Below are 16,977 nucleotides of genomic sequence, written 5' to 3'. Positions count from 1 at the left end.
CTGAAATTTCACAAAAAGTTAACAAACTAGTAAAAATTTCAAAAATTTAAAAAATACAAATTGTTGCATTTCTTTCTTAATTTTAGGTATTTAGATAATCATGTTGTTATACATAAGATATACCGGACGTAGAATATTTTTTTCACAATATCGTGAGTTTCCCAGTGGGAAAAAAATTAGGGGTGAAAGCAAATCAACCGAATTTTTAAACAAACGCCTTCTCTTCACTCTCTTTGCTTTTCAGTCAAAGTGAAAGTGTTTGTTTTGGTAAGTTCTATAAATACTATCAGTTTTGAATATCAGTTTTGTTACACCTTATATAATTCCTTACTCTTATTGACCATTATGAAGCTTAACCGGAATTTTCAACAATTTTCCAAGTCTTGAATGACATCCTTTTTACATCGCATATTGCTGAAATGTATTCCTTTACAACGTCTCTAGCTTAAATATTGGCATCGACAAGCGTAATTGCTTTGAAAATCGACAAATATTGGCCGTAAAAGCGTAAGCCGTGGATATATGAATGGCGAACCCATTTATGCATCCATTTATTCATCAACAGATCTTTATTTTCACTTAAACCATAGAACGATTAATCTAGTAACCAATCCAGTTTAGTAACCCATTAGGTATGAAATGCATTGGGAACATGAAGGACTCAGTTACCCGACAGATTTAACGAGTACCAGTTACACTGACAGACTTCGGGTGGTGGAGATCAAACTCACTAACTCTTAAACATGGGCCCAACGCTCATTATTTATTATTTTCCGCATCGTATTGTCTTTCTGCAATCAGTTTCGCTTTTAAAAAACTCTGCCACAAAATGAGAAGGTGCTATTTAGTTCCAAAAATTCCTTTTTAATAGTTACCAACACTTCCAGTTTCCCTAGAAGATTCTATATTCATTTTTAAAGTTGTAGCAAAACTCTTGTTATTTAATTCGACATTTTAATCTCAATAATTGTTTGACTACCACTGCATCACCAATTATAATAAATATATGAACGCATAATACTCATTACTGTAGCAAATTTCAACTTGGCCAAAATATAAATATATTTCTGAGTAAGATTGTTTTTCACTAAATGTTTTACTACCACTTAGAAATTTCATTCTCGTAAAGAGTGTTGGAAGGTATGCACTTAATTGTGTCTCATAGACAATTTTTACCTTTCATTTCGCAATTATTTCCTGTGTATTGAACTGGGCAAGTACAGTTGTAAGCATTTATGTTTACTTTGCAGGTTCCTCCATTTTGACAAGGATTGGAAGAACATGGTCCTGTTTGATTGTAGAGGCAAAATCAAATTATGTAAGTTTTAAGAGACAATTTTATAAAATATCTAATAGATTTATGACATAATAGTGCAATATGATACAAATAAAATAAAAACATAATTTTTACCAAACTATATTGCACTTGAATGCAGTTTGATGAGCATGGTCCAAGTTAATTGCAGATGTAAAATTAATGAATATACTTACTAAAAATAATTGGACAAAATTAAAATGCCTGTACCATTTATAACGTGTTAGTGCAATGAAAAATGTAAAACAAATTAAATAAAAATTTAATTCGTATCAAACAATATCGTACACATACACAAATATGATAAGCATGGTACAGATTAATTGTTGAAGCAAAGTCAAGACATTTACTTTTTAAAAGATAACAATAAAAATAAAAATGTATTTATTACGTAATAGTGCATTGTGATACAAATAAAATAAAAATATAATTTGTATCAAACAATATTGCACACAAATACAGGTCTGAAAAGAATGTCCCAGATTAAAGCAAAATTGATTCATATATATATAAATATATAAGATAAAAATGTGTAACTTAGAGTGCAATGTAAAATGTGATAAAAATAAAATAAAGACATAATTTGTATCATACAATATTGTACACAAGTATAAATTGGAGCCTGGTACAGCTTAATTGTAAATACAAATTAATGATTATACTTATCAAAAAAATTGAATAAAATTAAAATGTCTATTACATTTATAATATAACAGTGAATTGTAATACAAAAAAATGCAATTTGTATCGAACAATATTTCACACATTTGAGGAGCTTGTTCCAGATTAATTGCAGAAGCAAAACTTGTGCGGATGTTTTTTAAAAATTATTATATGAAATAAAAATGCCTATTACATTTATAACGTATACGGGCAAAGTAAAATGTCATACAAATAAAATAAAAATATAATGTGTATTAAATAATATTGCACAGAAACAAAAATTATTATGAGCATTGTCCATTTGCAACGTACTTGGGCATGATGATACAAATAAAATGAAAATATAATTTGTATCAATCAATATTGCATGCAAACACTGATTTAAAGAGAATGTTTTACCTAGATTTTAGAAGCAAAATTAATGCATATACTAAAATTATATAAGTCATATCTGAAGCCGTATTAAATCATCATGAAAGACTGATATCAAAAACCAGTTTGTTCATCATAACAATACAAGCAATATATCAATATGTAATCAGCAAATGTATGAAGAAAGTAAAAATTACTTCATATAAACGTTACCCAAGTAAAAAATGAACACTTGTGATAGCGTCGGGATAACAGTAAGGATAGTAGTACAAACTTTTCATGGTAATAAAAACGTGTAAGAGCTATACCTCTAATCATAATCAACAGCAATGAAGAGTATTAACTTACGATCTTTAATGAATTTACTGGGAATTCACAAGTTCGATACTAATGTACGTCTTTCCTAAAGCTTTTAAATCATTTGTTCTGTCCACAATCGTGTGTCCTAGATAATGTTACTAATAAGCAGCTAGCATTCCTTGGCAAACTTCCACATTCAGATCTTCAATTGTTACTAAAATTGGTACTACTGCGCATTGCTCTCTATTCTAGTAGCAATCATAAACAGCAACTGCTTAATGACAAATTTTTTCATTAAGCTTTGAAATTGCCTCTTAAATGGTATTACTGCCCTTATGCTGTTCCAGAAGACTTAATTTCACAAATCAATTGCAATCTAGTGACAAATTTCTGCTTTACGCTCTTCATTTGTGATAAAAATTGGTGGTACAGAGTATTGCTCTGTTCTCTAGGAATTAATGTGTTCACGAGTAATTAATTTAGATACCTTTACTTATAATCCTTAACGACGGTGCTACTATCCCATTATATTCCTAACGCTTTCACGCGTGCACACTTTTCTTTTGGGCGTTTAACAAAAAGCATTGAAATACAACCTTTGTCACATATTGGACCAGAATATGGAGGTTTGCAGTCACATTTATACCTATTAGGTTTTGTTGTCCTGCATGTACCACCATTTTTGCACAGTTGTTTATTATAACAGACATCTGAAATGGACATGAATGCAGATAAATACTATAGAAATAGAATAAATTAAAGGAAGCCGCCGCGCCTTTCAAGTACATATTTTTAGTATTTCAATGTATAAAACTTTAGCTAATTTATTTAATGAAAAATATAGAAATAATGACACCAATTCGCATTTTAATATAGTTTCGGGTTTTTGTTAGTTAGATTATGCCAGAAATGACTCGAAAATGTAACAAATTCGTAAAAATTTTCAAAATTGCAGAAAATAAAAATGTTTGTGTTTCTTTTTATATATTTTAGGCTATTCAAATGATCATGTTTATTATACCCGAGATATATTAGATGAAGAATTTTTTTCCCCACTATATCGTGAGATGCTTGATTGTTATGAAGGAATTTGGGACCAGACAATTTTAACGTGCACCAGGTTACTATACAGAGAGTCTTCTGTGGGTGGGGATCGAACTCACGACCTACCAACCAGGTTATCTCGGCCCATCATTTCCCGCCTCGTATCGTCTTTCTACTATCAGTTTCGGTTTTAACTTTTTGAATTACCATAATAATTATAAATAAGTTTGTCTACCACTTCTTTAATAATTGCAGATATTTAAACGCATAATGGTTTTTCTAGTAAAGTGTATCTTTAATTTAAGCAAGTAAGCTTCCTCCCCCCCCCTTCCCTCAATTAATTATATTAATTTCAAGAAAAAAGTGGTGGTCAATCGGGCTAGGTACTCCATATCCTATGTTTAAATCGGTACTGTAGTGAGTTTCAACCAGGCCAAAATATAAATATATTTTTAAGTAGGCTTGTCTTTCGGTTATTGTTTTATTTCTTCGTGGAAATTTCATTTTCGGAAAAAGAGAAAGTTGACTGGTATGCACTTAATTATGTTTGATGGACAATTTTTACCTTTTAATTCGCAATTGTTCCCTGTGTATTGAACTGGGCAGGTACAGTTGTAAGCACTTTTATTTTCTTTGCAGGTTCCACCATTTTGACAAGGATTGGATGAACAGGGTCCAGCTTGATTACAGAAGAAAAATCAAGTTATGTACGTTTTAAAAGATAATTGTCTAAAATTTCTATTAGATTTATTAAATAACAGTGCAATGCGATACAAATAATGAAAAATTATCAAACTATAATGCACACGAATACAGTTTTGATGATCATGGTGCAGAGTATTTGCAGAAGTAAAATTTATGAATTTACTTATTGAAAATAATTAGATGAAATACAAATGCCTATTTGTTTTATAATGTACTCAATCAATGTAAAATGCTATACAAATAAAAAAAATGTCATTTGTTTCAACAATATTGCACACAAGGACAGATTTGAAAAGCATGGTCCAGCTTAATTGTAGAAGCAAAGTCAAAGCATATACTTTTTAAAACTTAACAATAAAAAACAAAATTTAATATTACATTTGTAACGTAAAAGTGCATTGTGATACAAATAAAATAAAATTATAATTTGTATCAAACAATTTTGCACACAAATACGAATCTGAAGAGCATATACCATAACCTTAATTGTAGATCGAAAAATATACCATATGTATATATGAAAATATAATTACATAAAATGAAAATGTTCATTACATTTATAACGTAAAAGTGCATAGTGATACAAATAAACTAAATATATAATTTGCATCAATCGATATTGCCAACGAATACAGATTTGAAGAGCATGTCTTACTCTAATTTTAAAAACAAAATAAATGCATGTACTTATTAAAATATAATTTTATGAAATATCAATATATAAAATTAAAAAGCTATTGCATTTGAAACGTATAGGGCATTGTAAAATGTGATACTAATAAAATACAAAATAAAATAAAAAATTTATTTGTATCAATAAATCTTGCACTTAAATATATATTGGATGATTATGGTCCAGTTTAATTTTAGGAGCAGAATTAACGCTTATGTTTATTAAAAGATAATTATCCTAATAGGACTTTTTAAAATGTAATAAAGATAATATTTAAATATGATTTGTATTAAATAATATTGCAAACAAATACAGTTTGGGTAAACCTTTGATGTTCGCCTATTAAATGGAAAGTAATAATTAGCAATAAATTACATCGTAAATACAACCTTTGATTTCACATTTTCGTCCAGAATATGGAGGTAAGCAATCACATTTATAACTATTAACTCCTGTTGTTCGGCATGTACCTCCATTTTGACAATATTGCTTATTGTAACAGGCATCTGAAATAATGAGTTCTCTGTGAAAATATTACTTTCCTTTAGAATATTCTATAGATAAAGTAACGTTATTGTTAGCTTCAGAAACACAGCATCAATAGCTGTTAACTATTCAAAGTTACTATTAAGAAAAAAAGACTTCACCGATGTTTGCGTATAGATAATTAACGAGTTCGTATGAAAGCATTAAAAGTAAATACAAAGTCTGGCCAAGATGGAATATTTTAGAAAGAGAAAACGCATATGTATGTAATAAATAAACAGCAGATTGCGTATAGCTGATGTAAGTACATTCGTATGTAAGTATGTAAGAACATTCAAAATATCTGTTAAGTCGTAATAAAGGGCTATTACACTTTTTAGACATCAGATTTTAAATACATGGAACTCAGTTCAAAAAGATCAACAGTTCTAATAATTTTTGTTGAAATAAATCTAAGTGCCCATTTACTCTAAAGCCAATTTTTAAGAAATTTAAAAGAAAAATCAAACTTAGCAAGATAACTCTAGGTGCCATTTTACCCTAAATCCATTTTTTAGAAATTTAAAAGAAATCAAACTTGTGTAAGTTATTGAAATTCGGGGTTGTTATTAAAAGTACCAAGAATCCAATCATTACTATAACAGTGTGATGTTTTTTATCGGAGTTTTACGCTGTCAAAAGTCTGAAATTATGACATTCATAAATTTTAGAATTTTCTCTAAGATGGATGCGTCCAAAAAGGAAAAAAATCATATATTCATATGGTTTTTAGGGACTTAAGGCGACCTTAATACGGACGTATGCCCCATCGAATGATTAAGTACACTGCACAGGACAAACGTCTGTAAACAAATGGTATAAAATTTAACGTCAGAAAGTACAACAACATCGGATCTGACAGCCTAGCTAAGCAATGATCTCTAGTGAGACCATTGCTCCTGTTAATAAAATATTTCGAGGAAATAAGAGACTTACCACTGGTGACATATTTAGAGCATTATGGTTGTGCAAAGGAACAGTGCAATTATCTTCTGTAACTAAAAATCGTACTATTTAGCCTTCTTTTGTTCTAGACTCACGCATCAAAATAGGACTTTATATTCACTTCAAATGCTCTCATATGAACTTGTTCCTTTATTTTCTGTCTGCTATGAAACTTTTTTTACCCTTCTTTATTGGCTTGACAGCTAGTGTTGCTTTCATTACTTTATTTGGAATACTATCACACCTGTCCACATTTTAGACTTCATCGTTACAAACAGTTTGATATATTGATTTATTGTGAACTCTTAGTTAATATTAAATCAAACTGAAATGAATAACTTAATGGGTGAAAAAAGTAAACTTCATTTTCAGTGGTATTAAGGTAAAGTAACATAAATTGATCGCCATTAATATGGGTATGTTTAATGTAACAGAAATAGTTTTTCTTCCATTTTAATACAATTAATCCTAGTTAATTTTGAATATACTTGCATGAATTTGATTTCAAATTTTGAGGTGGTAAATAAAATAAAGCAAAGAATTATCGGTCTGCTTTCTGATAAATCTAAAGCAAACTAGTTTGGATCTCACTTTTTTTTTCTTCCTACCCCGATACAGTGAAAATATCACTTACCTGGTTTATCTACTTTGCTCTTCGAATTTAACCAAAAATTATTTGTAGATTGCTTAAATAAATTTAATTATTTTGGTAAAATATATGATTGAATTATTGAATTAAGTAAAAAAAACTGAAAAAATCGTTTAGTTTATTATAAAAATTAGAATTTTTTAAAATAAAAATAGCTCAGTTTAGGTTAAAAAAAATATTTTAGTTTTTTAATCAATGTTATATCATTTTTCAAAGCTTTGACGATACGTATCTTCTAATATATTTTCTCGTCATGTTATTTTGCTCAAAGTAAGTGCATAATTCTATTAATTGCTTTCAAAATATGTTTTTTTAAATTGGTTAAAAAAATCCTTTTTTCAAGCCGTTTGTACAAAAACGTTATAAAACTTCAATAATTTTTGTAGAAAATTTCACTATTTTCCTGATTTATAACAATATTTTCAATATAATTCATAAAAATCAATTTCAATCAATCATTTTGAAAAAAATCTATTTTAATCAAAAGAACATTTTAATTTAAAACACTTCATCTTCTCTCATAGAATCACAGCAAATAGATAAAAGATGAAGTATCAATACATACGATTATAAGGCACATAATAAAGAGATTTTTATAATCTATGCTGGATAAATAAAAGTTAAAATATTAAACAGTTTTCTAAAATGCCTCTAAAAGGGAAGAAGTTTTCAAAATGATAGTTGCTTCCTTATAAATTGAGGCTAAATACATAGCAAGCTTTAAAATATTCATTTAAAATATAGTATCCATTCTTTAGATAAGTTTATGTTTATTTTAAATTGACTCTGTTTACATTAGAAATACAATTTGAGAATACCATTTCACAAAATTTAATTTAAAAGGAGATCAAACAAAATGCAATTATCTTTTTTAAAGCATATTTTTGAAGACCTTTTCTTCGAAATAATTGAAGTAACAGCAAATTTATGCCTGTATTTACTGTCCCAGGTATTTTTTAGTACTCAAAGATATTACCTTTCCACTGACAAGCGTCTCCTCCGAATTTTGACTTACAGCGACAGGAATATGAATTTCCAGTTTTTATGCATGTTCCACCATTTTTGCACGGATTAGGATTGCAGGATGTGGGAGCTTTCACTAAGTTGCATCAAAATTTATCATTACAATTTTTCACAAAACAGTTTCATTATTAAGAAATTAATATACAATTTCCAATGATGAACGAACCACATTCATACTAAATAATAAAATGTCATTTTATCATATATATATATATATATATATATATATATATATATATATATATATATATATATATATATATATATATATATATATATATATATATATATATATATATATATAATTGTAAACCTTAAACATAAATACAAATATATTTTAATGAGCATTGAATAAGTAACCATACCTGCCAACTTTTCCGGATTTTGCGGATATTTAAAGTGGTAGCAATACTCAGGTTATTCCAATTAACTTTTTGAATTATAATGATAATTGTAAAGAAGTTTGACCACCACTACATATAAATAATTACAATAAATATATGAAAGCATAATAATCCTTACGCAAGCGAATTTCAACCGGATCAAAATATAAATATATTTTTGAGTCAGATTGTTTTTCGTTTATTGTTTCACAACCACTCTGAAAATCCATTCTCGGAAAGAGTGAAAGTTGGCAGGTATGCGTAACCATACTACACTGTTTGTTTTGGTTTTCCTGTTTAAAATTTCATCTTAAAAATAAGAATGGCTGTTGACAGATCTAAAGGGAAAAGGAATTTTCTCTAGATCTCGGTATCCATGGTACTGTTCAGAGCTCTATAGCCCGATGCTCTAACCACTGAACTACCACTGCCAAAATACAGAATGTTAAACCATAAAAAAAATGAATATATTTATAATGAGTTTTAATTAAGTCTCCGTTCAAACGTTGTAATCAATTTTCCAGCTAGTAATTTTGCAGAATTTAGTTTTATTTGATGTACTGGATTTTACGAAATTGTACATTATATGGTTAAACTTGAAATTGGTAGTTAAACATGCGAAACTTTTAAAACAATTATTTACACGAAAAGTGTTTTGCCAATGATTGAACAATACGTGACTATGATAAATACACGACACGCGCTAAAGATTAAAAGATATTGTATCCGTAAGCATATTTTATAGCAAAATTTTATCTTGATAATTTGCTTTTGTAATAACTTACGGACTACAAAACATTTTTTAAGATGTTTCCACAATAAGACGCAAATAACAATATCCAAACTTCTGTTCATATATCAGTTAACGCCATAACTTCTGTAAAAAGTAATTATCGAAGGAAGGTAATTAAATATTGACAACTTATTATATTCTTTGTATATTCGATAGGCGTCTCAAGGTTGCACAATTTCTTCCCTACCCAAACTTTCCCCCCTATCCATTTCAATGGTTTCGGCAACTCTTTATCTACTCAAGTGTTTTTAAAATTCTCACTGAAACGTACAAAAAAGCAAGATTTGCCAAAACAATGGAAACGGAGAGGGGTAGAGTGTGAGAAGTGAGGAAATCGCAGAAAACTTGAGACGCATACTCTATTTATATCAAAGAATGATAAATATAATTATTTAAAATTTTCAGTTAACATTATAAACTAAGATTTAAATATATAAGATCAAAACATTTTAAAGTTTGAATACATTTAATAATCACATGTAGGAATCAATGATTATAATTCTAAAGTAAGTAAAATATTCATATGCAAATCATCATTTCAAATTCTACGAAACATAATTATCAAAAATATTGTTCAGAAGAGGTTTGCCATTATTTAAAAGCCTCTAAGGCCCTATAGTCCAGCATCACCTCTATTTTAACAATTAACAAATTTTTAGGGATCACGTAAAATATCAATTCTAACAAAAGTTATTTCTAAGTATTCTGTTAAAATCGAAAAACTATACAAAATTCAACACATTACTTATTCATAATCACATTAACACTTAAATTTACGAATTAATTATAAATTAAATGAAGTATAACGTAAAACCTAGAAACCGTAAATAAATATTTCGAAAGATTAAAATAAAATTGAAATAGAAATAGAAATTTAGAAATAAAAGATGTTTCACAAATATTCATTTGATATATGTGCCACCATTAAAATGTAAAACTCAATTTTTTTTCTCACTAAATAAATTAGTAATTTCTTCTAAAAGCTTATCAAGTAAGTAAAATTATTCATTGAAATGAATTCGAAATATAAATGAACAATTCCAAGAAATAACTAATTTTTCAATAAGCTTAATGACTTCTTAACTTATTAAACTTCTTTTTCTGTTCTGTTCTAAAGATTTTAGAAGAGTAAAATCGGCCAATATAATGATTGTACAGCCAACAAAAGAAATAATGCCAAGCAAACATTGACAAGTGAAACACTGTGTGAAAGTTAAAGATTCTCTTCTTCCTTCTGCAAGGAAGTGAAATTCATTGGGTCAAGATATGTTCGGTATTTCTCTAGTATTGGTATTTTTCAGTGTTTATAAGATTGCCTGTATTTTTCGGTGTTTAACGAGTATCGGTATTTTTCATTATTTATGAAATGATGGTATTTTCGATATTTACAGAGTGTCAGTATTTTCGGTTTTGTCGTATGTCAATATTTATCGCCTGCCGATATATTTTCATATATGTCGTATTCACGAGATATTGTAGGAATATATTTTTAATATTGTTATCGTGATTATTGAAAAACATCGATAATTTACAATACATCGTTGAATTTATTTACAAACCTGCCTGGCTTACTTATTTCCATGCGCTGTTTAGGACCATTTTTGTTGCTATTTTTTTACTTATTTCTTCTTCGTTGATTTGCCTAATATACATTGCTATGTTTTTTTTTTCTTTAAAGTTACTTTAAAAACGTTCATACAGTTGAAAACTACAGACAATTTCATAACGGTTTGATGACCCACTTATATTCGATAATTATTTCGTAAAATTCGAATATTTTCAACTTTTTTCTTCTTCTGCTAAAAACTTGTAGCACACGATAATAGAATAATGTTCCTTTCAATTGCCATTATTTTGTGCACTGAACAGTGCGAAAAAGCATCCCGAAATTTTTTGATCTAGGGTCGAGCCTTCACATTCCAGGACACAACCTAAATGAATTAAAGGAATGACCTCAATTATGCAATTAGTGCAGACGATATACGTAACCAGAAAAAAAACTTGCTATCTCTGAATAAATATACCCTTTTTCGATATATGAGAGGTGGGATCCGCTATCTGAAAATTATCGTCCCAATTAATTCACTCAGGAGAGTGGTTGAATGTTTAGACCTCTATTTTGCACTAAATCTGCTATTTCACTAAATCTCGAGAAATGTTTGAGTTAATTAAAGGCTTTTGCACGCAACTACAAAACTTGCTTATCCAAGGATAATTAATTCCATGCAAATTGTTCGATTCGCTTAAAAAGTTACAGAGATATGACGAAATACGCAGAGACAAAATTAGCATTATGATGTTCTAACTTTGCATCGCTCTCCTGACCAAACTACTGGGACAATATGTCCCACAGTGCCGCTACAACCCGGTATTTTGGTGGTCTGAAATCCGAATTCATAAAAAAGTGCATGTCTATTCAGAGAAAGTACACATTTTGAGTCTTATTTCGTAACTTAAATATAGTCTGCACTAATTAATTAGCATATACGAAGTCACACCCTAGAATCATTAAAGTTGAATCCTAGAACGTGAAGAACCTCTTATCAGACAAAAAGTTAATCAGAGTAATCCGTTTTTCTTTCTTTTTTTTGGCGCACTGTACAATATTTGGTTTAATTCATGTACATTTTACAAAAAAATTGGGAGTATGATTCGCAATCTCAAGTGCGTGGATTTTGAGATTATTTTCTCATCCTGATAACATTTCTTTTGCTTTGACTAACTGATGCTTCCATGGAAATCGTTACCCATCTCTAACCTTCAAAGCTATACTGATCTCTATATAGAATATTTGAAGTATATCCTGTTTACATTTCGTTTGCATTGACTGACTGCTTGTATGGAAATCGTTACATATCTTTAAGCTTCAAAGCTATAGTGATCTCTACATAGTATATTTGAAGTAAGAGATCGTTTATACTGATAGCATTTCTTTTGCATTGACTAACTGCTTGCTTCGAAATCATTACTCATCTAAGTTAATAAAGTATGTATTTTACATATAATTTATATATTTTACTCTTCTATGTACAAGAACATATTTTTGAGCATCATCCTAAGAGTAAAAGTAAGACTTCATATGATGAAAAGACGTAGTCTATTGTTTTAATGGTGCGCTGTATGAAAGCAATTCAACCGAGTTTAATTGTGTCGCCTATGAGACACGACAAAACAAAATGCAGATAATAATTTTTGACATAAAACTATTTCGATTTAGGTGTGCAATATTTACCAGATAAATTGCGAAAGAATTTATTTATTATCTGAAAACTCATTGAATGAAAGAAAACATCATATGTCATTCACATCGTCATTGTTTAATACCTTAATTCCATTCTGTTATTTAACAGTAAAACATTTCTTCCAGTTAAAAAAGGATGAAATTCATAAGAATTACTTAAGTCATACTTACTTTTTAGGCTATTTAATTATATTTGACTGTTGCTTACTTGCATTTAAAAAAAATTTTACGAGATGCGATTTACCTTTTTTAGTTTCACAGTAAGGACCACTGTAGGAAGAAACACAACCGCAGCTGATCTTGTTGTTTACCACTTTACAGGTACCACCATTTTTACAGACAGTGCTATTACATTCAGCTGGAGAGAAACAAGAAAGAATACCCGTAAAACAGATGATTCTGATTAAACTTTGAAGAATTTCTTTCGCTATAAGTTACGTTACAGTATTCACTACCCGTAGTGAATACTGTACCCGCAGTGAATATAAATTCACTACCCGTAGTTGGTATATATGTTCCGGTCAATGTGAATAGTCGGTTATTATTAATACTAATCGGGTAATATTAATAATAACCAAATAAGCCAATTAAAGTGAATAATTCAAGCAAATGTATCACATTAACCGCTTATTATTAATAATAACCAATGAAGTTCAGTCAATGTCATTCTTTCGCGTCTTTATTTGAGATATTTCCGCATCACGATCAGCCACGCCAACTATAATTGCTATAGCGTCAAATTGATTTTAAACTGGAAAAATTAGTAAAAAAAAATTTAAAAAAGGGACATGTAGATGTTTGCCTGGGGTAGGAGCTATGATTTATACCTTTCGAGTTGGTCTCTTTATGTGATGTTATTTTTGTTTTATTTTTTTTTCTCACGGGCTGCTACCCGGAAGTTGTCAGCAAAGACTTGGCGATTATTCTGCCGCAGATCACGATAAGGAAATCGCCCGTTTTTATTTCTCACTCTAATCAAGAGAAGAAGTTATTGTTAATAATGACCGGTTAGTATTAATAATATCCAAATTTATCACTTCAACCGTAACACATATACAAAGAGTCACACAAATGTATAAATTATGCTGTATTAAGCGTTTAATCCCATTGACCAAATTTAATTGGTTATGATTAATAATAACCATTTAATAATAAATGGTTATAGTGAATAATGTGTGATATTTCTCCCTTTGACCAAAAGAAGCCGTTACTTTTAATATTGACCGGTCACTATAAATAATAACCGGATTTGTTACTTTAGCCTTAACATATATAATGCATATTATGAAAATTATTTTAGGATAAACTAAATAGATTAACCTTATTAATATTTAAAAGAAATACTTTTATCATTTATGCTTTATATTTTTAACCAGAAACTTCAACTAATAAGATTATTCCGTACTTTCAGAAAATATTTTGATTACTGGTAGTAAGAATAATATTAATAGAAGAATAATATATAGTTAAAATATTAATACATTAATATTTTAATAAATTAAATATAAAAGAAATTTTTCTTCCTCTGTATAGAAGTAATTTAAATCGATACATATAAGATGATGTAACCAAATGGTATGGAAGTCGTGACAATTTTTAATCCATTCCGGTTAAATTTTTGTTAATATCAGTAAACTTGCCAGTTTTACTGACATGATCTAATTTTGGTTTCTTAATACAGTAGAAATAATAATACGTAATTCCGTGCAATAGCTTTTACATGCTTCTTAATGATGTTAGAGAAAACCTTTTCTGCACTATGCTGAAAGTTTTAAGCTACAATTATATTTTTAACCAACACACTATTGGATATCTCTTCTATTAAATGCAAGGTCTAGTACTACAGAGGTCTTTAATGACATTATACCTTTGTGAGGTCAGACATAGTTCTAAGCGCAAGATTATTTTGAATTTGATTAAACATAACATCCAGCTCTTGTGTCCATAAATTATACATTTCATAATATCCTTAAATTTATTGAATTATTTTTGGGTCAAGTTATTGTTTAAGATTTTACATCACTTGAAACATTCCTACCAGATTCTTTTTCTAGCGCTTAGAGGTTTATTAAAGAAATACTCAATTTTTAATATTTTCACATCCATAAATTTTGTGCATTTATTTTATATTTCTTATTCATTAAAATAATACCATTCTCAATAAACAATAAAATATATTAATAAATCAATATTTTAAGAGTGCTCTTAAATGTTATTTTCATTGACTTATATAGATGAACTAACTCATTTTTGGTTTATTTTGAACTCAAGCATGTAATCACGTCAATCTGAACGAGTCACGTGAAGATTTTTATGCAGAGGCTACATGTACAGGGCAAAATAATGTCACTTCAATAAATTTATTTATTATTATTATTTCTTCTTTGCATCAAATATTTTAGAAGATTTTGCAAGGCAAAACTGTTGGCACAATTTGAAAGATATTAATTGAAAGAATGGTGTCCTTTTTACCAATGAAAAATACAGATCGATAAAAATTGAGAAAAGGTAGTTAATAGGTCTTTTAAGCTTCGATGCCAAGAAATTTTAAATCATTCAAAAGAATTGCGATAATTAGACAAGAATGCTTTTTGAATTGTATGGGTATTAAAAAAAGTAAAGAAGCTTTTATCTCATTTTTGCCGATGCAAATTTTGCATGGATAAAAGGAACACAATTTCTACAATTTTTCAAGTATGAACGTGAGAAAATGTGTCAACAGTCAGTCTTACAGTGTAAAATTATTAATGTAATTTTGCCATCTTCCGAAACATTTGTTGTTTAAATAAAAATCACTGACATTTTATACAGTTTGTATAAAAGTATTCGGATTATTTTGTCCGGTAGCTGTGAATCCTGAACCATTATGAAAAACAATTACATTTGCTGATTTACATAATTGATATTGACAATGATGATGAATTTCACTTAACAACATTTATTTCATCTTTCAATTATATATAAATTAATATGTAATTAAAATAATTTCTAACACTTGTATTTCATAGTGCTTAAAATTACACTGATTACATATTAGTGTAATGTATTACTATTAAGATAACAAATAACGTTTATACGTAGTTTATATGTGCTTATTTGAATAATTTATGTTGAAAATGATGAAAAATTTCACTTAACAACATTTATTTCATTTTTCAATTATATATAAGTTAATATGCCATTAAAATAATTTCTAACACTTATATTTCGTAGTGTTTAAAATTACACTGATTACATATTAGTGTAATGTATTACTATTAAGATAACAAATAACGTTTATACGTAGTTTATATGTGCTTATTTGAATAATTTATGTTGAAAATGATGAAAAATTTCACTTAACAACATTTATTTCATTTTTCAATTATATATAAGTTAATATGCCATTAAAATAATTTCTAACACTTATATTTCGTAGTGTTTAAAATTACACTGATTACATATTAGTGTAATGTATTACTATTAAGATAACAAATAACGTTTATACGTAGTTTATATGTGCTTATTTGAATAATTTATGTTGAAAATGATGAAAAATTTCACTTAACAACATTTATTTCATTTTTCAATTATATATAAGTTAATATGCCATTAAAATAATTTCTAACACTTATATTTCGTAGTGTTTAAAATTACACTGATTACATATTAGTGTAATGTATTACTATTAAGATAACAAATAACGTTTATACGTAGTTTATATGTGCTTATTTGAATAATTTATGTTGAAAATGATGAAAAATTTCACTTAACAACATTTATTTCATTTTTCAATTATATATAAGTTAATATGCCATTAAAATAATTTCTAACACTTATATTTCGTAGTGTTTAAAATTACACTGATTACATATTAGTGTAATGTATTACTTTTTATAATTACATATAACGATTATATCTAGTTAAATTCAAAACAGCAGGAAAAAAATTTTTGGTGTTCTATTTCTGCCAATCAAAACAATAACTATAAATTACCTCCAGTGCATTTGTCTCCTTTATATCCCGGCATGCAACTACATTTTGCGCTAAGAAAAGAAATGCTGCAATTTCCGTCATTTTTGCATGGATTTGGATTACAAGGAGCTGTTAAATAATTTATATTTTAAAAACATCATATATTTAACAAACATTTTAATAAGCAACTAATTTTAATAAACTTACATTTTTCGCAAAAATCTCCTTTGAATGGCAATTTGCAACTGCATTTAAATTTACCTCCTGATTTTGCTTCACATCTCTGATTATTTTGACATGGATTTGGACTGCAGCCATCAGCTGCTAGAAATGAGAAGAACAAAATGCTTCTAAGTTTCTGTATCTATATATATATATATTATTATTATTAT

General features: G+C 28.2%; 1 protein-coding gene across 22 annotated transcripts in view; it reads right to left on the bottom strand.

The window, feature by feature from the left end:
• LOC107442536 (uncharacterized) overlaps nucleotides 1-16,977 on the bottom strand; it is a 287,072-nt gene that overhangs the window by 107,668 nt on the left and 162,427 nt on the right. For 3 of the 22 annotated variants that reach the window (XM_087163371.1, XM_087163376.1, XM_087163374.1), the window contains exons 2-6: nucleotides 16,793-16,909; nucleotides 16,607-16,714; nucleotides 12,876-12,989; nucleotides 4,260-4,373; nucleotides 3,247-3,360 (exon numbers count right to left, since the gene is read on the bottom strand). In XM_087163371.1, the coding sequence (XP_087019497.1) occupies nucleotides 3,247-3,360; nucleotides 4,260-4,373; nucleotides 12,876-12,989; nucleotides 16,607-16,714; nucleotides 16,793-16,909 (567 nt within the window). Of the gene's footprint in view, nucleotides 1-1,176; nucleotides 1,288-3,246; nucleotides 3,361-4,259; nucleotides 4,374-5,461; nucleotides 5,579-8,167; nucleotides 8,291-12,875; nucleotides 12,990-16,606; nucleotides 16,715-16,792; nucleotides 16,910-16,977 lie in introns of all 22 variants that reach the window. The other 19 variants (XM_087163372.1, XM_087163377.1, XM_087163382.1 and 16 more) reach the window with 13 other exon arrangements.

Source organism: Parasteatoda tepidariorum, chromosome 5, assembly GCF_982258835.1.
Source record: "Parasteatoda tepidariorum strain Cologne lab strain chromosome 5, Ptep-v5.0, whole genome shotgun sequence".
In the NCBI taxonomy this organism is placed as follows: domain Eukaryota; kingdom Metazoa; phylum Arthropoda; class Arachnida; order Araneae; family Theridiidae; genus Parasteatoda; species Parasteatoda tepidariorum.
The sequence above is the reverse complement of the archived record's forward strand: the minus strand, read 5'-3'. Positions and strand labels throughout refer to the sequence as shown.